At 36.0% G+C, this 24,573-nt stretch overlaps 1 protein-coding gene across 2 annotated transcripts in view; it reads right to left on the bottom strand.

Annotated features, from left to right (window-relative positions):
• Positions 1-24,573, bottom strand: part of LOC131806321 (EH domain-containing protein 3-like) — a 48,064-nt gene extending 23,491 nt beyond the window's left edge. The window contains exon 1 of one of the 2 annotated variants that reach the window (XM_059130357.1): positions 22,837-24,573. In XM_059130357.1, coding sequence (XP_058986340.1) covers positions 22,837-24,061 — 1,225 coding nt within the window. In that variant the 5' untranslated portion in view covers positions 24,062-24,573. The remainder of the gene's footprint in view (positions 1-22,836) is intronic. The other variant, XM_059130305.1, reaches the window with a different exon arrangement.

Raw genomic sequence — 24,573 nt, 5'->3', positions numbered from 1 at the left:
TTTTCTTTGATGAGAAAACATTCGTTGTCCAGCAGATGATCGTGTTTACTTGCCAAAGAGGTCAGCTGAAAATGTGCACTTTCGGTTGTCCACCAGAACTCAAGCGCCGGCCATGGTGATGGTGTGGGCCGCCATAACATAACCGATGGTCGCTCTCCACTCGTATTAATCGACCGTGGCATCAGAATAAATGCCGAATATTATCGCGAAAATATTCTGGAGGGTGTATTATAGCTTGGGCACGCAAACATTTTGGCCGCAGACCTTGGACATTCCTACGGGACTCAGCACCATCGCAGTCAGCACGCGCCACCCAAGAATGGTTACAAAATGATGTTTATTGCTTCATTTCCAACGCACAAGGCCACCAAAATTTCAAATTTACTAAATTGTCGATCACATCAAGCAAGCGCTTCGCCGGTAATGGGCCAAAATACCGAAGAGCAACATTCGGACAGCCTGTGACGGTTTCATTGGCCATTTGAAGGCCATAATTCGTGCCAAAGGTGACCAATTCGAACAAATCTAAACTTATACTAACATTTGATCCTATTTCCGACATTTTTTGCTTTCAGTCAATAAAATTAAAAAAAAAAATGTAAAAATTATGGCGTTTGACTTTGATGTAGTTTTTTTATTTCACCCTGTATAAAGGTATTATTTAGCTAATGGTGGAGGGTATTTAAAGTTCGGCTTGTCAGCAGAAATGGTTCGAAAAGCAAAGAAGCGACTTGATTGAAACCCGTGTCGCAGTGGCCGAAAAATGGCTCGTGAGCTGGACATATCGCAATATTCCATTCGGCAGATATTGAAAAATGAGCTCGGGGTAAAGCCATTGAAATTCCAAAAAGTACAAGAACTTTCACCGCAACAGAAAGAAAATAGATTCGAAATAGCTAAAGAGTGGCTTCGCTTGGCCAAAAGTGATGAACTGCCGAATTTGGTTTTTTCGACGAGGAAACATTCGTTGTCCAGCAGTTTGTAAGAAACAAAATGATAGTGTTTACTTGGAAAAGAGGACAGCTGAAAATGTGCACCTTCGGTTGGCCACCAGAACTCAAGCGCCGGCCATGATAATGGTGTGGGCCGCCATAACAGCCGATGGTCGGTCTCCGCTCGTATTAATTGACCGTCAGAACAAAAGCCGAATACTATCGCGAAAATATTCTGGAGGCTGTATTAAAGCTTTGCACACGCAAACATTTTGGCCACAGACCTTGGACATTCCAACAGGACCATCGCACCAGCATACGCCACCCAAGATTGGTTACAAAATGAGGTTCCTTGCGTCATTTCCAACGCTCAATGGGCAACAAAATCTCCGGATACCAATGCCTGGACTATTGATTCTGGAGTATTTTGAAAAACTTTGTTTTAACATGTCTTCATTATTCTTCTCTAATCCATTACATTTTGCATGAATAGTAATGCGGATGATATATGGCCAATCCAGTCCTTATTTCCATTCGATTACTTGTGTACAATCAAACGCCACATCACTAGCTCAAACGTCTAAACGTAGCTTAACTTATTTTAATGAATGAAAAGTCCATGAAAATGAAAAAAAAAATCGGACTACTTAGAAAAGCTTTTCAAGCGAACCAGTCAGTGCAAGTAAAATACAACTTTTGATGATTATTTATTCACACTTGCACTTGAAAGGGGGCACAAGTTTCGCGCCAATTTTGATTAAAGAGAACACGCTGATAAAAGCAAAATGGTTTTGCACTTTTTTTCGTCAATTGCTTGGCGTCTTGAGTGAGTGTGTATTTATTTAGTAAGCCATCCCTCCTACCCCTACCCCTCCCTACAGCTTAGAACTTTAATTGTCTCTAAGGTGGAAAAATAGATAGCAATGTTAAGTAGAGCGAGCGAGCGAGCGAGTGTATGTTGGTATGCATGAATGTATGTTGAGGTCTGGAGCGTTTTATTTGTGCCGTGTGTCTGGCTATGTTTTTGAACCCAAGATTAGTTACTTATGTGACGATGACAGTTTTAATTTTTCTGAATATTTTATAATCAAGCAAGGCGGCGTTGGCATAGATAACCATACCTAGTTGTTGCCATTGAAAAGGAAATGCCATGCACATATATACTTCACTTTACTTTACAATTCGCCTCCAAAGTGTGTGGCGACAAAATATTGGAATTAACAAGAATCACAAAATAAATAAATGTTTGCAAACTATAGATAAAAAAAATTTCGTTCTCTATATATTGACTTGTGTGGGTAAAAAAAAAAACTTTTATAGAGATATGCATGCAAGTTAATTTAACCCCAAAACTGAAATAGTTTGTTTTAGATAATTTCATTTGTACTCAGCCAAAAAAAAAAAAAATTGGAAAAACAATAAAAAAGCTTTCGATTATCTGTTATTTAATTGTTTGAATTTTGGGGTAAATATTTAAATCAATGTGTGTATATAATTGAAACGGACATTCCATTAATTTGCTTTTTGTTTATATTGCAAACGGAAATTATTTAAAGTTATCTCTGAGATAATCTCTTATTTTATTTAAACAACAAACTAAGTTTGGAATGATTACTTCCTCCAAGCAATTGGAGTCTCACAAACAGTGAACCGAGCCCTAGACCACATCCTCACACAAGATGAATGGGGCTTTAACATTTATTCCTCGGATCATTAAAATCTAATTTTGAAATCCTGCATAGTAGCTTGAAATTCATACAAAAAAAGTATTAGTCGACAGATGTATGCCCTCAGCCATTGTTCGATTATTAAAATTTATTTTGACTTTTGTTATGGTTATTCAAATGTTTGACCCTCTTTGGAATTGGTTCCGAAGGAACCCATTTCGTATCGGACCTAAATAAATATGATATAAATAATACATATCGTAATATTTATGTCATATTCATTTTATGAGCTTCATGGATATTCAAAATTTAATAAAAATATTGTTATGTGTGTAATTCGAAGAGAACCGGATGATTATTTCCGATTTCATGATCTTTTTTTATTTAAAACTTTGACCCCTTGTGGGGGAGGTACCAGAAGGAATGGTCCAACCTCTACCATCTTTAGAGCCTGAATGGTATCGGAAAGTAATTTCGCTTTTTATAAGCTTCATGGTTATTCAAAATGTTTACCCTCTGTGGGAGAGGTACCAGAGGTAATGGACCGATATATTTCATCTTCACAGTAGATCTCGTGTTAATAGAAATAAGTAGATGTGTAAAATATGAAGAGAACCGGATGCTTATTTCGGATTTTTATTATCGTTTTGGGTATTTAAAACTTTGACCCTTTGTGGGGGAGGTATCAGAGGAAATGGTGCGACCTCTACCATCTTTATAACTGATCTTGTATTGATGGAAGTATTGAGATGTATCAAGTCTGAATGGAATCGGATGTTACTTTCGCTTTTAATGTGTTTCATGGGTATTCAAAATGTCTACACTTTGTGGGAGAGATACCAAAGGTAATGGATCAGTATATTCCATTTTCACAGTAGATCTCGTGTTAGTAGAAATATCGGGATGAGTAAAATATGAAGAGAACCGGATGCTTACTTCAGATTTTATGATCGTTTTGGTGTACTAGAAGGAGTGAACCGATATATTCTATATTCACAGCAGACCTTGGGTTAATAAAAAAAATATTGTTATGTGTGGAATTTGATAAGAGTTATAATTATTCAAAATGTTAATCCTTTGTGGGGGAGATACTTGTTGATGTGGACCGACATTGTCCATTTTCGCACCTAACCCAGCACTAATGTAAATATTAGGATTTGCAAAGTTGAAGCAAAATCAGATCATCCTATCTCTTTCTGTGCAATAAAATATTTTCTTTGAAAATGTCGTCTTTTTTTTTGGGGGGAGGTACCAGAAGAAGTTGATCGATATTGCCCATCTCCGAACTTGATCTAAGTTTGACAATTTTATTACGACGTACCAAGTTTGGGCCAAATCGGATACACCCTTCGAGAGTTATCGTGCGTACCAACCAGTCAGACAGACATAAGGACGGACGGACATAGCTGGATCGACTACAAATGTCCTGAAACGGATTTGGTCCAAGGAGACCTATGGTTTAAACCCGTTATTTCGATAAGGCACCGTATCAAATGATATATACCCCCTACTCTTTAGCCTTATGGCTGAGGGTATAAAAACATAGAAGCTAGTTGGCTACCCATCAATATGCAGACTAAACAACTAAGGTTGCATAAGGGACAGTTCAGACTCTTATTTGTGGAAATTCGTACTAGAAAAAGTTATTTATATTCTCATATGTTGATATCTTGCAAATAGATATATTTTGGAATTGCCAATTGAAGTGCATACTGAAATTTCTCTCTGGGTCAAATTCGTCAATGGCAGTTACTCGTGAGTAGCGGGAGTTTTTCATTTACCTGCTCCGTGGTTCTTTGTGTTGTAATTCGAACACGACCATTTGTCCTTAGTTAGATCTCAGTCTTATAGCCGAATCTCCTAAAATCTCGCTCAAATTTGAGTAAAGAGTGAAACTAGCTGAATCTCGAGCGGAAGCTGTTACACACCCACACACAAATCAACAATGAAAAAATGTTTCTACTCGATTCCACTCTTAGAGCAAACTCTCACTCTATTTCAAGCGATTCGGTTTTCACTCTAATTTTTCAAGGAGCTTCCCACAAGGAGCATAAAACCCCGACTTTTCGAGCAATCCCGCTCGCGAGCAGGTAACACTCTTGAGTGAAAACGAGCAAACCTCTGCACTGCTTCTAGCTGATGCAGGGAAAAGGGGAGAAATTTGTAATTTAAAAACCTTGCTGTAGTTTCCCAGTCCATCAACCTCTTTTCACAGTCGTACGTATCGCATATACATAACATTTCTTCTGGTTCTCGGATTTAGGAGTCGAATTTCGCATCGTAGTTTTTATTTTCTGTTATCCGCCATATTCGGTTTTTAACTTCATAGTTGTCGATACGTTGAGGGAGCAAAACGAATCAATTTTAGAGTTGAATTGGATGGACAAAGGGAGTATATTTTTCCTGTAAATAAGTGATCCACATTCTAATGCAAAAGGGTGACAATTTTGAGTAAATCCGTGTCGCATAAAAAATTATATTTTCCGAGGTCTGTTTTTTTTTTTTTTTTTTTTTGATTCTAAAGGAAAATGGTTTACTAATTCGAATTATTCTCACCGATATGTATTCATTCTTTCTATGATTAATGGCGATAAGAAGAAAAACAAAAACTCTATGCCTTTTTTCGCTGGAGACAAGTGGGCAAGAACGCCCTATAATACATATTTTTTCGCTATATAAACGAATTTCTTTCATTCAAACTTTGTTCTTTTGCCATTCCCGAAATATTATGTAACATGGTTGAGACAGCAAAAAAAATATATAAATTCATTTAATTTAACTTGCGGCAACAATTTGTGTTATTTTATTTTTATTGCTGAAGACGTAAGAAATCTTAAACAAATACTAAAATACTGATAAAGAACACCACTGATAAGAGCTATGTGAAAGCTGTGACAGCTCATAAGTAGAAAAAAATGTGAGTAGCAGTAGTAGAAGTAGGCCCCGTTTTTGTACTTTGTATAAAAATGATGCTTCATTATTGAAACAGAGAATGACACAGTTATTTTATAAGAATTTTTATTTTAGTTTTTCTTTCATTTCGACTTTATAATGATGTTGATACAGTTGTTGTCTGTTGGAAACACAGCAAGGCATATAATTTCAGAATTATAGTTTTTTTTTTTTTTAATTTTTAAAGTTTTACTAAAGTGCGTGACTTATTCCTTTTGTCGTTAGTTTTGTGTGTGCCAATTGTTTGCTGGATTTGAATTGTAAATGATAAGAGATGTTTAGATTTTTAAAAAAGCAAATGTATTTCAACGTTTGAGTGTTAGGGGAAGAAAATAATTGCTACCAAAGTGATAACAATCAAAGATGCTCATGGACTGTGCTACCCCGCAAGAATTCCCAAAATCTGAGACACAAAAATTGGTATACTGAAATTTCAGTTCAGTAAAGTACGGAACTTAAATTTTATAATTTTTTGATTTTAATTAAAATGCATAAAAACATATGGTACATGCAACATATATGTAATATGCTTTAAATCTGCCACATATACAGGGTGAGATGAATAAAATGCAACCAATTCCAGTGACAGCTCATTATATTGTACGCTTGTACAAAAGCATTTTGGTGAGAATTTTCCAGAAAAAAGTTATTCGTGATGGAATTCAAGCGTGATAGTGTTATTTCTTTATATTTGGCAGGAAAACCACAAGTGGCTATCGTTAGAACACTCCAGCATTTAAATGTGAATAAATCGTTTGTGTCTCGTACAATCGCTCGTTACCGAGATACTGGTAGCGTAGCCCGACGTCTAGGAAGTGGACGGAAGAAAACAACAACATCAGTGAGCTAAACATATCGCAATATTCCATTTGGCAAATGTTGAAAAAATGAGCTCGGGGTAAAGCCATTGAAATTCCAAAAAGTTCAAGAACTTAAACCGCAATAGAAAGAAAATAGACTCAAAAGAGCTAAAAAGTTGATTGGCCGAAAGTGGTGAACTGCCGAATTTTGTTTTATCTCTCTCCGATGAGAAAACATTCGTTGCCCAGCAGTTTGTAAACAAAAAAAAAAAAATGATCGTGTTTACTTGCCAAAGAGGTCAGCTGAAAATGTGCACCTTCTATTGGCCAACAGAACTCCATCGTCGGTCATAACAGCCGATGGTTGCTCTCCGCTTGTATTAATCGACCGTGGCATCAGAATATATGCCGAATATTATCGCGAAAATATTCTGGAGGGTGTATTAAACATTGTGTCCGCAGACCTTGGACATTCCAACAGGACTCAGCACCATCGCAATCAGCACGCGCCACCCAAGAATGGTTACAAAATGAGGTTCCACGCTTCGTTTCCAGCGCCACCACATGGCCAGCAAAATCTCCGTACATAAATCCGTTGGACTATTGACACTAAAAAATACCAAAGTGTCGATCACCTCAAGCAAGCGCTTCGCCTGAAATGGGCCAAAATATCGCAGAGCAACATTCATTGGCCGTTTAAAGGCCATAATTCGTGCCAAAGGTGACCAATTCGAAAAAATCTAAACTTATTCTAAAATTTTTAACTATTTCCGACATTTTTTGCTTTCTTTCAATAAAATTTAAAAAAAATGTAAAAATTATGGCGTTTGACTTTGTTGCCGTTTTTTTTAACTCATCCTGTACGACCAAGTCTGAATGGAATCGGATGTTAATTTGTCGTTTTATAAGCTTCGTGGATATTCAAAATTTTGACACTTTGTGGTACCAGACCGATATATCCCATTTTCATCCCTGACTTTGGGTTAATAAAAATATTGTGATGTGTGTAATTTGAAGAGATCCGTGTGCTTATTTCGCATTTTATGTTCGTTTTGGTTATTCAAAACTTCGAGTCTTTGTGGAGGAGGTACCAGAAGGAATGTTCCGATCACTACCATCTGTATAACAGATCTTGTGTTGATGGATATATTGAGATGTGCCAAGTCCGAATGGAATCGGATATTAATTTCGTGTTGCATTAACTACATGAATATTTAAAAATTGTGACCCTTTGCGAAGAGGGTACCAGAAGAAGTGGATCGATATATTCCACCTTCACGCCAGACCTTGCGTTAATAGTAATATTGTGATGTGTGTAATTTGAAGACAATCGGACTATTACATCACATTTTATAAGAGTTAAAATTATTCAACATTTTAATCCTTTGTGGGGGGGGTACTTGATGGACTGAGCCGATGTTGTCCATTTTCTCACCTGACCTAGAACTGATACAAATATTAGGATTAGCAAAGTTGGAGCAAAATCGGATTATCTTTTGTCTTTCTGTGCAGTAAATTATTTTCTTAGAAATTGCAGCAATTTGGGTGGGAGGTAACAGAAGAATGGACCGATATTGCCCATCTCGGTGCTAAATCTAAATTTGACAATAATATTACGGTGTACCTAGTTTGGATCAAATCGGATACTCCCTGCCAAAGCTATCGTGCGCAGCAGTCAAACAGACGGACGGACGTCGCTAGATCGACTCCAAAAGTTCTGATACGGACTTGGTCCAAAAAGACCTGAGGTCTAAATCCGTTATTTCGATGAGATACGTTTTGGCCGTATCAAATTATATATACCCTCTCTAGCCTTATGACTGAGGGTATAAACATAGATATTTGTTTGTTTTTTTATACCCTCCACCTTGGAAAGAAGGGTATATTAACTTTGTCATTCCGTTTGTAACATGTCTAAATATTCGTCGTAGACCCCATAATGTACATATATTCATAATCAACATAAAATTCTAAGTCGATTTAACGATGTCCGTTTGTCTGTTAAAATCACGATACAGGCCACATTATTTGACGTAGAGCGTCAAAATTTAGCAGAAAAAATTGTATTGTGGTTAGGATGGTTGGTATTGAAAATGACATATATCGGTCCACGTTTTCTTATAGTCGCCATTTAACGTTACCTCCCGATATTCGGTATTTTGATGATTTTGCCGCATTTTTTCATTGATTTGTCTAAAAATTGGTATTTGTTGGTCATAATGGGTTCTAGCTCCGGTGGAGAAACATTGCATCTATAAGTCCACGTTTTGGTATAGCCCCCATATAAAGCATCGAAATGCAATATTGAATTGTTATTTTCGATTCACTTGTTCGAAATTGTGGTTGACGGAAAAGTGTATATTTATTAACATCCGAAGTGAGGCTTATCACCTTAAAAAATAAATATTGTATAGACCAAATGATGTATTTTATTGCTGTAATTGCATTAACGACACATTTCATTAATGGAAGATTTAATTTCGGAATTGAGGCGTTTTAGGATAATTGTGATAAAAAAAGTTGGTGTGAAAATAAAATGTTCGTATGTAGATGTAATTTTATAATTGTAAAATTATGAAGAAAAAATGAGACCAGCAACAAAAAAATAATAATTCGTAAAGAAGTTTCAATAGTTTTGGAAAAAAAATAAAAGCAGATATGTATGAAAAGTGCAATTTTTAATATATCCTTTTTCTTCGCACATTTTTATTCAATTAAAGTATATTTGCACACGAATCTTGCTTTTCAACATCAAGTTCTAATCATTTTTAGCAAACGCAAATACAAGTGAAATTTGTTATGGAATAAAGTTTCATATTTGACCCTTGACACTACAATTTCAACAGAAAAGGGATATTTTTTTATATTAAAAAATCGAAAAAGCAAAGTCGCCATCACAAAATCAATTCCAAATAATTGCCGTTGAATTGAGAGAAAAAATACCAAAATCAATCAATAAAATGCCATGTTGTTTTTTTTTTTACTTTCAACAATCGATGAATGTTAGTTAATTACAGTTCAAATATAAATAGAACGTATAAAACAATATACAACTACTACAAATGCAATTGTGTGGTTAACAACTGGTATTCGGGCTAACGTCTAAGTTTAAGGTCATACTATTTGAAATATGTATTCATAAACGTCTATGCCACACCGAGGTTTTAATAATGGCCACTTGGTGGCATTTACCTTTACTTCGTAGGAAAAAGAAAACAAAAGTGCAGAGAAATAAAAGCAGCTGTTGGTGAAACGTGCAATTTGTCCCACATTCACTTTTTTCCTTTCGAACATGAAAAGGCATTTTTGGAATAACATTTTTCTTCTTCCATTTTTTTATAGGGCAAAAATCAAGGTATCATTATAACAAGGCAAAGTGGTGCGAGAAAATAAAGGGTAACGGAGTTGGTTTGATAAGAAGGAGACTATTTCGAGGTAAAATTGTTACTTTCTAGGTAAAAATACCATAGGGCAAATGAGTAGGCATTCGAAGTGCCTAGATTCTTGGAAAAAAATTTAATTTGGAAGATAATTGTTTTATTATACGATGTAATTAGGGAAGTTATAAATATCAAAATGAATCACCCTTATAATATACTCCTAACGTCATCTCGGTTCATGCTGTTAAAATGAAAACTCCAAGAAAATCCATTGCAACGCGAGACTAAACTTTAATGATGATGACGACGATGATGGAAAACAAAATAGAAATAAATAAAATACCTAAACTTTCATTTAGTTAAAAGAAACCACGAATTGTTTATGACGTTTTCACACAGGGAGCGAAGTTAAGAAGTTAGGAGAGACGGAAATGGAAATTAAATTCAATGCAGATGTTGAAACCAATTACTAGTACGATAATAAGGATCTGCAATCTAAACATATAAATGAGTAGTGAAAATACTGACTGACTGATGGTAGAATCTTGAAATGTTGCACGAGGGTCATTCTCGGTGCATGGGTGTGCCCTAAGACAGGGTTTTTGGAAATTCGCACTAAAAGGATACGAAAAGTACTAAATTGTACCAAAAATCGAATAATTTGTGCTGGACCAACGGGCTTTTGAAAATTCGACCATTAGGGTTACGAAAAGTTGTAAAATGCTACCCTACCTCTAAAATGGTACCATTTATGTGAACGTATAGAGCTTTATTCGAACTTTCAGGTAACAATAAGTTCGAAAGTGGTACTAGACTTCTAAAATGGTACCATTTTTGGTGTTATGTGAATTAATAGAACTTCTTAACCTTTAAAATTGTACCATTTGGTATTATGTAAACGGATGGAGCTTTATTCGAAGTTTAAGGTTACGAAGAGGTATAAAATGGTACTAAACTCGAAATCTGGTATGGGAATCTGGGTTGGAAAGTAAATTTGACATATGAAGGTGGTTTCGTAAATGTGTATTGTAATTGTACAAAAAGTACTAAATGGTCCTAAATTTGGTATTGGGTGAAGGGTTACTGAAAAAGTCTTAAAATTGATCTTTACGTTGGTGATAGTATCGGAATTGAGATGTGGAGGTGATTATGGAATTGTGTACTATGATTGTTCGGAAATCGTACAGTTTGGTTTAGTGTGATCGAATGAAGTTGGAAATTTGAAATTTTGTATTGGAGTTTGTAAGGCTTGTTTTTGGAAATGTGTACTTTATTTGTACGAAAGGTACTTAATAGTACTCAATTTGGTATTGGGTTAAGGAATGCGGATAAAAGTCTGAAATTTGATACTTGCATTACTGATGGTATCTGGACTCAAAAGAGCTAAAGAGTTGCTTCGCTTGGCCGAAAGTTGTGAACTGCCGAATTTGGTTTTTTCTATGAGAAAACATTCGTTGTCCAGCAATTTGTAAACAAACATAATGATCGTGTTTACTTGCCAAAGAGGTCACCTGAAGATGTGCACCTTCGGTTGGCCACCAGAACTCAAGCGTCCATGGGGATGTTGTGGGCCGCTATAACAGCCGATGGTCGCTCTCCGCTCGTATTTATCGACCGTGGCATCAGAATAAATGCAGAATATTCTAGAGGATGTGTTAAAGCCTTGGGCACGCAAACATTTTTGACCCTGGACATTCCAACAGGACTCAGCAACATCGCACTCAGCAGGCGCCACCCAAGAATGGTTACAAAATGAGGTTCCTCGCTTCATTTCCAGCGCACAATGGCCACCAAAATTTGACAATTTTCAAAAAATAAATCTATTACGAACTTCAAATATCAAATTTTAAACAATTTCGGTAAATAATGTCGCTAAAATCATCAAAATACCGCATATCGGGAGGAACCGTTATATGGGGGCTATACGAAAACGTGGACCTACGTGGCCTATTTTGTGTCTTAAGCCGTAGTATCTATTACGAACTTTAGGTAGCAACCTTGAAACAATTCCGGTAAATAATGTCGCTAAAATCATCAAAATACCGCATATCGGGAGGTACCGTTATATGGGTGCTATACGAAGACGAAGACCTACATGGCCCATTTTCAATACCAAAAATCCTGCAGACATAATACACATTTGAGTAAAATTTTATCAACCTACTTCTTTTCGTTCGGAAGCTAGAGTGATTTCCACAGACGGATAGACGAACGGAATTTTATGCTGATCCAGACTTTGACTTTGTTGCAGTTTTTTTTTATTCTCACCCTGTATGTACTATAATTGTACGAAAAGTACTAAATAGTACTATTTATTTTTTATGTGGTTTTGGAGGAATTCCGAAATTTCTCTGTTGGTGTATGTAGATGAGATGTTGAGGTTTTAAATTCGTAGTTTTAATTTCGTTTTTAAATATTCCGAAGATTTCAGATTTTCCTCATTTCAAAACTTTTTTCAATATTCACCTAATAAACTCGAACACCTTTTCTGTACACACTCGTCATTGCGATTCACGAAAAAAGTCTCTTCAAATTTGTGGCAATTACTCAGCCAATAGGAAATAATTACAAAATATGTACTCAACTAAATAACGCCTTAATTACCCCACAAAAAAAGACAGTAACGCCGTACGCCGTGCGTTACTGTTTCAAATCCAATTGAAATAAAATAAAAATAAAAACCGACAATTTTATGACAAATTCGTGAGCCGGCATAGGAAAGACAAACAACTAACATTAATAAAAATGTTACTTCAAAACAATAATAACAACAACGAACATGAAAAGAAATCTTAAAATTTTATATTTAACGAACCCTGGAATTTGATTCGAGTTTCAGTTGTTTCAGTCAGTAATGAGGTGGTGTTTGAAGCGGTGGTGGTAAATATATGAGCATATTGTAGCTTTTCCAAAATGTGGTGAAGGTGGTGTTGTTGGCGGTGATGGTAGTGGTAGCATGTAATTTATTTATAAAGTCATGGTTTGTTTGTTTTGTTTTTGTTCAACAATTGTTTTTTGTTGTTACCTTTCGTTTTTTAAGTTTTTGTATTTTTTTTTTTCGTTTTTCTATTTACTTACTCTCTGCCAGAGAAAAAATTGTGGTAAATGCAATGAAATGCTTTCATGTGTAAAAAAAGCGGTGTAGAGGTTTCCAAAGCTGTTGTTGTTGTTGGCCGATGACGTTCATTGGCGGTAAGCGGCCATGGTGTTGCGCTGCTGATTTTAAAAGATTTCTGTAGGTTTTGGTTATTTTGGGTGGTAAGAGGATGAGTCATGCACTTCATTTTTGGTTTAGTGATTAAACACAAAAATTTGTTTGAAGTATTTTCAATTTTTTTTGCCAACAAACTAGATTTTGGAAGCATTGGAAGCTCGGAATGTACATGATCCATTTCTAATGTCAATTATCTTAAGACTTTGATTTACAACGTCGACCCGAGATCATCTCATGTTCAAAGGAATGTTCATACAGGGTGAGATGAAAAAACTGAACTTCAGACTGCTGTCATTTCCAAGCCAGTCGTTCGAAAGCTGTTAAAATTATTCCAGTGACAGCTCATTATATTGTTTACAAGCGTACAAAAGCATTTTGGTGCGAATTTTCCAGAAAAAAAGTTATTCGTGATGGAATTAAAGCGTGATAGTGGGATTTCTTTATATTTGGCTGGAAAACCACAAGTGGCTATCGTTAGAGCACTCCAGCATTTAAATTTGAATAAATCTTTTGTGTCTCGTACCATCGCTCGTTACCGTGATACTGGTAGCGTAGCCCGACGTCAAGGGAGTGGACGGAAGAAAACAACAACATCAGCAGAAATGGTTTGAAAAGTAAAGAAGCGACTTGATCGAAACCCGCGTCGCAGTAGGCGAAAAATGGATCGTGAGCTGAATATATCGCAATATTCCATTCGGCAAATATTGAAAAATGAGCTCGGGGTAATGCCATTGAAATTCCAAAAAGTGCTAGAACTTATACCGCAGAACAGAACAGAAAGAAAATAGACTAAAAAGAGCTAAAGACTTGCCCAGATCGTATTAATCGACCGTGGCATCAGAAAAAATGCAGAATAGAATCGGGAAAATATTCTGGAGGGTGTACTAAAATCTTGGGGACATTTTGGCAGCAGGCCTTGGACATTCCACGTCGCACTCAGCATGCGTCACCCAAGAATGGTTAAAAATGAGGTTCCTCGCTTTGGACTATTGTGTCTGGAGTATTTTGGAAAGCAAGGTTGGCACTAAAAAATACCAAAGTTTCGATCACGTAAAGCAAGCGTTTCGCCGGGAATGGGCCAAAATACCGCAGAGCATCATTCGGACAGGTAGCATTTATTGCCCGATTTAGATAAAATTTTGCACAAATAATTTGTTTGACCCAAGGACGAACCCTACTCAAATTGGAGATAATCGGTCAAAATTTAGGTATAGCCCAATATATATTTTCGTCAAATTTGCACCAAACTTGTAATATCATCCCAAATAGTATGGAATTTTGCACGTACGACCAGATTAGACGTGAAAATAAGTATGCCAAATTTGATCGAAATCGGTTGAGATATAGATATAGCTTCCATATATATTTTTCATCTGATTTATTACTTTTGTCCTCCGCAGCCGTAATATACACTCTGTAACAACAATATTTGGGGAAATATATGAAATATAACTCAGAAATACCCTTGCTAAATTTTATCGAGATCGGTTAATATTTGGATATAGCTCCCATATATATCTTCGTCCGATTTGCCTTTTATTGTGCACCAAACGTGTAATATTGGTCCAAATGGAATGGAATTTGGTATTTACGACCAAATCGGGTCTAGAAAACAGTATGTCAAATTTGGTGGAAATTGGTTCAGATATAGCTATAGCTCCCATACATATTGTTCATCCCATTTGTTGAATTTGCCCTGCTTAGCCGTAATATGGACTCCGTAGTAACGATATTCTGGGAAACATAAAAAATACAGCTCGGAAATACCTTTGCCAAATTTTATCGAGATCGATTCAGATGTAGATATAGCTCTCATATATGTCTATTCGATTTCAAGTTAATTGTGCGCCAAATAGATAATACAAGCCCGAATTGAAAAGGCCCAAATGCCTCGACAAATTTAGAAGAAATCGATTCAGAGGAGGATATTCATCCCATATATTAGTTCGTATGGACTTTTAATTATTACTATAATAATAGTTGGTAAGATTTAATTCTTACAAACACCCAACTTTTATTTCTTATGTGAAGCTCTACTAAATATCATAAAGTCGGCCCTGTCCGATTTTAAGACATTCTTCACTGGCTTGCTTTCAATCAATCAGTTTAAAAAAAAAATATGGCGTTTGACTTTGTTGCAGTTTTGTTTATCACACCCTGTATAGTAAACCAACAACGTTTTTACGGGCTTCAGTCTTCAACTGGATTTTTCTAAAAAAGAACAAGGATTCGTAAGGCGAAAAAGTGTATATTATGGACCAAAATAGAGCAAAGTCAAACTAAAAGTCGTTTGATCTCTTACGAAGAAGCCAGCCGATAACTTAAGCCAGTCAAAAAAAGTATTTTATGTACTCTCACCCTAAGAGGCTCAAATTCCTCGTTATTAAAAAAATCACCTCAAATCTCATGATTTCTAAAAATTGCCACTTATTTTATCATCTTGCATCTCAATCAAAAATCTCCTTCCCATTTCATTTTTATTCTCTGAAGTGAAAACCTGTTAAAAATTATTCCATTTAATATCTTATCACATGCCGTCGTCGAACACATAACATATGCCGGTTATTTGTTACTGTCGGTCGGGAAATGACGATGATTTCAAGTTCGTCATCAAATATTTTGAGTATATACAAATTTTCCCCTCCCCCGAACAGAACGAATTGCTGCTGTTGACGAGCAATCGACAATGAGAATACTCCACATGTACTAATTGCTAAAAATAAATAACTATTGATTCTCAGCTTATGTATGAATGCGTCGTATGTATGAATATTAGGGTAGGCCGATTATGGTAGAAGGTGAATTGAATTTGACTTCTATATAACATTGGACAAAGTGTTATAATTTGCATTTGGATTATCCAACCATGGATGGATTTCCATCAAATTTGACGGAACTTTTAATAACCTCCAACATTTGGATGGAACTTAAAACATATAAATTAAAAATTTCGTCGAAAAATACTGGTTAAATGAAAACCTTTATGTGGGGGCTATACGAAGATGAGGACCTGCATAAGTAATTTTTTGTCATTGGCTGTAGTATCGATTCCAAACTTTAAATAGGAAATTTGAAACAATTCCGGTAAATAATGCCGCTGAAATCACCCAAATACCGAATATCGGAAGGTATCGTTACATGGCGGCTATACGAAGACGTGGACCTGCATAGATAATTTTCTGTCATAGCTTATAGTATCTATTACAAACTTCAAATACGAAATTTAAAACAATTCCGTTGAATAATGTCGCTTATATAATCAAAATACCGAATAAAGGGAGGTCCCGTTATATGTGGGCTTTACGTAGGTGTGGACCTGCACCGATAATTTTTGGTCATAGTTTATAGTATCCATTACGAACTTCAAATACGAAATTTGAAACAATTCCTGTAAATTATATCCTAAAATCATCGAAGTACCGAATATTGGGAAGCATCGCTATATGGGGCTATACGAAGAAATTGATCTATATTAGTATTTTTTTTTTTCTTAGATTGTCGTTCCCATATCGATCCTCAAATACGAACAAATATGAAGCAATTCCGGTAAATAATGTCGCTAAAATCATCAAAATACCAAATATTGGAAAGTACCCTTATATTGAGCCTTTACAAAAACGTGGACCGACATGTCCCATTAACGAACTTAACCTGCCTACTGGCAAAATACACATGTGTACAAAATCTTAGCCTCCCATCCCACTTACATTATTATTTTTTTCATAGATTGTAGTTCGCATATCGATCTTCAAATACGAAACAAATATGAAAGTACCGTTATATTGGGCCATTCCGAAAACGTGGACCGACATGGCCCATTAACGAACTTAACCTGCCTACTGGCAAAATACACATGTGTGCAAAATCTCAGCCTCCTACCTCAATTTGCTCGAAAGATAGCGGGATTACAACCGACTGACGGACGGACCGGCACATATAGAGACAGACAGACGGACTTCGCTAAATCGACTTTGAATTTTACGTTGATCAAGAATAAAGACAATGTTTTACAGGAGGTAAAAACCATTGCAAACTAGAAATACTGAATTTCAAACAAAACCGAAATTCCAAATATCGGAAGATACACCTATATGGGGGCTTTGATAAAAAAATGTTCTGCCACGGAGGAAAAAAACTCATTACAAATCCGAAATCAAATCAATTTTGTACAATTCCGTTGAGAAATGAGGCTAACAACATCATCATACAGAATATCGGGTGGTACCCTTACATAGGGGCTACAGCAAAACTTGGTCCAAAATATAAAATTATTTGCCACCGCATTCAGAACTTATTACGAACTAAAACTGCCGAAACTTAAACAAATCCAAAAGAAAATGTGTGTAAACAAACATGGACTTATATAGTCAATGCTCTGCCACCAGAACTCCATTACGAATCAATACCGAATTTTTAACAAATCCGATGGTTAAAACCGTCAAAATACCAAATATACAAATGTACCGTTATATGGGGGCCATAGTGATACATAAACCTATATAGACAATGTTCTGCCCCCCGGGAGAAAGAACCCATTGCAAACCTTAAATAGCAAATGTGAAACAATTCCGTAAAAAAATGTGGCAAAAATCATGAAAATATCAAATCTCAGGAGCGTGAACCGAGATGCCTCAAAAATAATCATCAATCACTAATCAGAAGAACCTTATCCTTAAATCGAGTTAACATTTTATACTGATTATGAATATTTATACTTTATGCAATCTTTGATAAATATTTAAAGATATTACAAACGGAACGAAAACTTTAATATATCCCACTCATTTCCATGGTGCAGGGTATAAAAATATGTCCAGGAATTTAAAATAAGAATAATTGGGCCAAATATGGGGGGCGTTTATACAACCAACACCCTTTTTGCGAAGAATATTATTTTAATTTATTTTATCCTACCAAATTAAGAAAAATATTTAATCAATTCCAATATACCTTCCCATTTAGGTACACACTCATAGGGTACATTCATTGCCGCTGATATCAGCGGGTTAGATAATAGGTAACAATATTGAGTGCTGAACCATCAAACAAGCAACAACAACAAAAACAACAGATACGGCAATCAAGTGATCATCAAAGTCTACATCGATTTCCAATAAACATATATGGCGGGCTTTTGTTGTTGAGCGAGAGATGGAGAGAGGCGGAGAGAGAGAGCCATAGAGATAGAATCGATTTCATGGTCAATTTACATGCACCTCAACGCAATATATTTTCAAAAGATCACCTGGAATTGTGTCATCAGTTGTATAGTACAACAATAGCTATTTGAAAACTATTTAAACAATTCAAATTCAAAACTCTTTAGAGTGAATGTTTTGTTTTATATATTCCCCAAATTTCTTTTACTTTCTCAAAGTAAATTTTCATTTTCATACATTGAAGTTGGGTATAAATTCACTCCAAATTCATTTGTAATTACAAATTGTTTTATAAACACATCAGTGTGTGTACCAACATGTGTTTGATTATTTTGTTTGTTTGTTGTTGTGCTTACCATTAACTGGGTCAATTGCTTAAGCGATAGTACAAAGAGCAAATATCAGCAATTTTTAATTACACAAACACTGAAAGTTGTCTAGAAAGGTAAATATTTGAAATGTTTTTCTAAAATTTCCACAATGACGGTTTCAGGTTCCCATTCCATTTCATAATTCTTATGATACCCTACACCACTTTGCTAATTTAGTAGAGCTGCACATAACAATTAAAAGTTTTTTATGGGAGAATTCAATCATACACGCTATGATTATAATTATAATTATATATTTATGGGAGCTATAGCCAAATCTGAACCGATCTTGATAAAATTTGGCAAAGATATTTCTGAGCTGTATTTCATATATTTCCCTGTATATCATTGTTACGGAGTGCTTATTACGGCTGTGGGTAACAAATATAACAAATCGGATGAAGAATATATATAGGAGCTATAGCTATATCTGAACCGCTCTTCACCAAATTTTTCATACTACCTTCTAGACTCAATTCGGTCGTAAGTGCCAAATTTCATCCCAATTGGGCAAATATTAGATGTTTGGTGCACAATAAAAGTAAATCGGACGAAGTTATATATGGGAGATATATCCAAATACGAAGCGATCTCGATAAAATTTAGCAAAGGTATTTCTGAGCTGTATTTGATATATTTCCCCAAATATTCTTGTTACAGAGTGCATATTACGGCTGCGGAGGACGAAAATAACAAATCGGATGAACAATATATACTGGAGCTATAGCTGTATCTGAACCAATTTGATCAAATTTGGCATACTTATTTTCAGTCCTAATTTGGTTGTATGTGCAAAATTCCATACATACACAATAAAAGGCAAATCGGACGAAGATATATATGGGAGCTTGATCTAAATTTTAACCGATTATCTCCAATTTCAATAGGGTTCGTCCTTGGACCAAACAAATGATTTGTGCAAAATTTCATATGGATGGGGTAATAAATGCGAACTGTACTTTGTTCACAAAAATACATGGACAGACGGACGAACAGACGGACGGACGGACATGCATAAATCGACTCAGAATATGATTCTATGCAGATCATCAAAAGGAACTATGGGTCTATCTCTAATACCCTGACCAACTTGTGGTGTAAGGCATAAAAAAGTATCAGTCGGTTTTGACGACAGTTGTAAACCCTCAGCCTTGAGATATAATTATTTAAACTGTTGGCCCCTTATGGGGGAGGTTCCGAAGCAGTTGGTCAATATTCGTATCTGACCTAAGACAAATATAAGTATTACAACGTGCCAGATTTGGGCTTTATTGACTACTTCTTATACTTTATGTGAGATATTATTTCGCATTTTATGATCGTTTCGGTTGTTCAAAACTTTGACCCTTTGTGGGATATATCAGATCTTGTGTTTATGGAAATATAGAGATGTGGCTAGTCTGAATGGAATCGGATGTAAATTTCGTGTTTTATGAGCTTTATGAATATTCAAAAAGTTGACTGTTTGTGGGAGATGTACCAAAAGGAGTGAATCGATATATTCCATCTTCACACCAGACCTTGGGCTAATAAAAGTATTGTGATCTGTGTAACTTGGAGACAATTGAGCTATTACATCACATTTTATAAGAGTTATAATTTTTCAAAGCTTTGAACATTTGTGGGGCAGGTACTTGATGGAGTGGACCGATATTGTCTATTTTCGCACCTGAACTTGCACTAATGTAAATATTAGGCTTTGCAAAGTTGGAGCAAAATCGGATTATCTTTTCTCTTTCTGTGCAGGAAATTATTTTCTTTGAAAATGTTGACATTTTGTGGGGGAGATATCAGATGAAGTGGTTCGATATTGTCCATCTCCGAACTCGATGTAGTTTTGATAATAATATTATGATGTACCAAGTTTGGACCAAATCGGATACTCCCTTCAAGAGTTATCGTGCGCACCGGCCAGCCGACAGAAAGATGAACATCGCTAGATCGACTCCAAATGTCCTGAAACGGATTTGGTCCAAAGAGACCTAGGGTGTGAAACCTTTCATTCGATGAGGCACGTTTTGGCCATATCAAATAATTTCTACCCTCTCTAGTCATTTGACTGAGTGTATAAAAATATATATTGGAGCAATTGATGTATGGGAAACAAGCTTCACACAGGAAGGAAAAATGCGGTTGAATGTACAAAAACCCTCTCCATTTGTTCCGATATTAGTTATTTGGAGCATAACTGTTGTGAAATAGGGTGAATATGTATATCGCAGCCATATCCAAATCTGAAACGATCTGGCTAAAATTTGGCAGAGGTATTCCTGAGTTAAAACTGATGTCTGATACCACTCATCACTGTTTTGGAGTGCATATTACGATAGTGAGTGACTTAAACACCAAATCAGTTGAAACATATACATGGGAGCTATACCTATATCTCAAGCGATTTTCCCCAAATTTAAAGTACTTGCTGAGTTCGGCCGTATTTGCCAATTTCTAATCCATTTGGGGTGATATTAACCATTTGGTGCACAATAAAGGTCAAATCGAACAAGGATATATATGGGAGCTATGTATATCTAAATAAAATTTGGCAAAGGTACTTCTGGGCTTTATCTGATATCTGATACCGAATATCATTGTTTTGGAGTGCATATTGCAAATGTGAGGGGCCTAAACACCAAACGGATTAAACATATGTATGTGAGCTATAGCTATATCTCAACATATTTTCATTAAATTTGAAGTACTTGATTCTAGGCTGAGTTTGGTCGTATTTGCCAAATTCCATCCTTTTTGAACTTATATCATACATATGTCGCACAACCAAATTAAAATCGGACGAAGATATATTTTAGAGCTATATTTAAATTTGGACAGATTCTCACAAATTTGAATAGGGTTCCTACTTGGAGCAAACAAATGTTTTATAGAAAATAGCAACCTGACAATAAATATGACCTGTACTTTGTTTACCAAAATATATGAGCAGACCGAACCGGAAAATACATTGGCAGCTTCAAATGTGTTTCTTTGAAGATCGTAAAAAGGGATTATAAGTCTATCTCCCTTCATTTTGCCTGTTCCAAATGCAAAAAGATGCAATTCCCTGTACCGCAGTGTGGCGTAGGGTATAACAATGACAGAAAAATAACCGCTTCGGATGGGGCCCTGGTCCCTAAAGACTTAATACGTATACCTCGACATTTTCAGTTTTAAAAAGTTTGTTTCAAGATTTGATGTCCTTTCATGTTCTAAGTGGACAGAAAAAATTCTTGCCAAAACTTATCGACATGGTCCCACGATTTTGTAAAGACTGTTTAGAACCATTTTCGGATATATCGAAGCCGTTTGAAGGCCATAATTCGTGCCAAAGATGACCAATTCGATCAAATTTAAACTTATTCTAAAATTTGATGCTATTTCCGAAAATGTAAAAAATGTAAAAAATTATGGCGTTTGACTTTGTTGCAGTTTTTTATCTCACCCTGTAGGTATATATCGTAAAGCAATAAAGGTTTAGACCAAGTACAAACAGAATATAAAATACATTTATGACACATTTTTGCTCTATCCAATTATCGGATAGTTGAAACCGCTCTGTTTTAAATACAAGCTTTCAAGAAAATCTTTCAATGTTCAAAACTGCAATTATGAACTCTATTCAATATCTGGAACGTTGGACAATTGCGAGTAGAAAATAAAACCCAAGATTTATCTGACTTCTTCTCGAAGTGTTCGTATCTAGTGCTACCTGTGGATTAAGACTTTTTTCCAATAGCTTTTTTTATCACCCTATTCGATGTATTCTATTTATGACTATTTCAAAACATGGCAAAAGACAATTCTATATGGGAATTCAAGTGTGAAGAACAACGATGATTCATTTTGAAATGACAAGTATTTAAAACACAAAGTGCAAAGTATTTCACTTACAATCCACAGGTGCTAATTGTGCATGACAAGCGAAAAGCCCATCTTACAAATCAGTTTTTATTACAAAAATAGAATTTAGAAAAAAAAATAAAATTTTAAAAACAAAATTCCCATTCGAATTAAATAAGCATGATATATTCCTAGGATTCAATCAAATTTAAATTTAAAAAAATTAAAAATATGAAAATAAATCATTAGGAAGGGCACTTCTCTTTGGCCCTCTCATAAAGCCAAAAAAGTTGGAGACATGACAAATTTAAGAATGCCCTCAGATAGGTTTTATTTTTGTATTTTAAGATATTTTTTATTTACTACAGCTATTTAAGCCCTGGATAAGACCAACAGCTTTCAATATAGGTGCGTTATATTTCAAGTCAATCTATGAAAAATCTTTAAACAACAATATCATCACATTTTTCTAAAATTGCCACTCTTCACTCGTCCCTCCCTTAAATTAATCAATTTTCTAAACTTACCCTTAACCATGGGCTCCGAAACCATTGTCATCTCTTCTTGTGGTATCATCTCGATCAGCTTGGCAATATCCTTGGCCAACATATTATCAACAATGTCCAAAAGGTGGGGTTTCAACGAATGGAATTTGGTAAAGTCTTGATGTTGCAGAACCTCCTGCATCTTCTTAATGTCGGGGAAGTCACCAGGTGAAATCGAATGTTCACGTTGAATACGATCGTAGACTTGACCCAAATTCTTAATCAAATCTTTCTTTTTGCTATCCTTGCCGAAAACGGATGGCATATCCTTGCGCAGCTCCGAAATAATGAAGGCATGTACCTTGGCGAGGCGGGCACGTTTAATCAAATCGTTAAGTTTACGCAAGGCAGCATTGCGTGGCAGTGACTGCAAGTCGCGGAAGAGATCCTGCTCTTCATCTTCAAATAGGCGACGATTGGCATCGAAACGCAAAGGTTGATCCCAGAACGAACCGATGTAGACACGGGCCACCTCAGGTGTTTGCAATACCTTGCCCAAAGACCACATAAGAGCACCATAGACACGCATCAGCTGTTGGTGGTCAACCATATCGGCCTTGTTGAGGATAATGCGAATCTTGTCGTCATGACCCTTCAGAGCCTCAATGGAACGGCGGAATTCATCGGAAATATCCAATTTGTGGGCATCGAACAACAGAATAATACGATCTACACGTTCGGCAAACCATTCCAAGACACCAGTGAAATCGTAGCCACGGTCAATGCGTTGCTTCTCACCCGACAAAATACCGGGGGTATCAACAATGGAAATGGCCTGCAATACTGGCGAATTGACCGATGAGCATTGGAAACGATTGAGGAAGGCATTGCCGTATTTGCTCAGGGGACGGAATTGTTTTTTGGGATCAACTACCAAGGCATTACCGGGGATAACACCCTCCTTGTCGTCGTGCATGACAGCAATAAAGCGGTCGGTGGTGGGTTCGGGGCCAATGCGAATACCAGGGAAATCACGTTCCAACAAGTAACGAATGAAAGTGGTTTTACCTGTTGAGTATTGGCCAACCAACAGAATCATGGGCTTGGCATCGAAATCAGGATCCTCCAGTTTGGGTGAGTGGAAGTCATGGAACTGGTAATGCTCCTCCAGGGGCAGCAATTTGCTTTTGTAGATCTTCTTCAGCTCGCCAATGACATTCTCCACCACCTCTTGGTTGTTCTTTTCACGTTTCAAAAAACTAAACATTTTGCAATATCTGTCTTCTTATCTTCCTTGCTTCCGAACACACACAATAAATAACTTCTCAAGAATTTTCAAATTTTTTCGTTGACTTGATTTTTTTTTTTCTGATAGCGCTGAACTTTTTTGTACCGCCCCAAAATTAAACACTGATATTAGTGCTTTAGTGCTGTTTAGTTGTTTGTTTTATGATTCACGGCAGGCTGGCAAAGCCGAACGATAACTTATTTTTGGAAAAATTCCGTCACTTCTTTTTTATGCTTTTCTGATTTTTCCTCTTTTTCTACACACACAGCACCATCAGCTCGCGCACATCAAGTTTTTCACAAAACTAATTTTGATGCTTTGAGAAAAAATAAAACGAAAAATTTTGATAAATCAAAAGTTATGCCAAATGGGATGGGTATGGTATTTTCTAGTTAGCAAAATATAATTCTGATTGGTCTTAAAAATTGTTGGAAATAAGAACACTACCGACCCCGACGACACGTACAACTCTGGTAGAAAAAATGACCACA

This window comes from Musca domestica, unplaced genomic scaffold (genome assembly GCF_030504385.1).
Source record: "Musca domestica strain aabys unplaced genomic scaffold, Musca_domestica.polishedcontigs.V.1.1 1, whole genome shotgun sequence".
Classification (NCBI taxonomy): Eukaryota; Metazoa; Arthropoda; class Insecta; order Diptera; family Muscidae; genus Musca; species Musca domestica.
The sequence above is the reverse complement of the archived record's forward strand: the minus strand, read 5'-3'. Positions and strand labels throughout refer to the sequence as shown.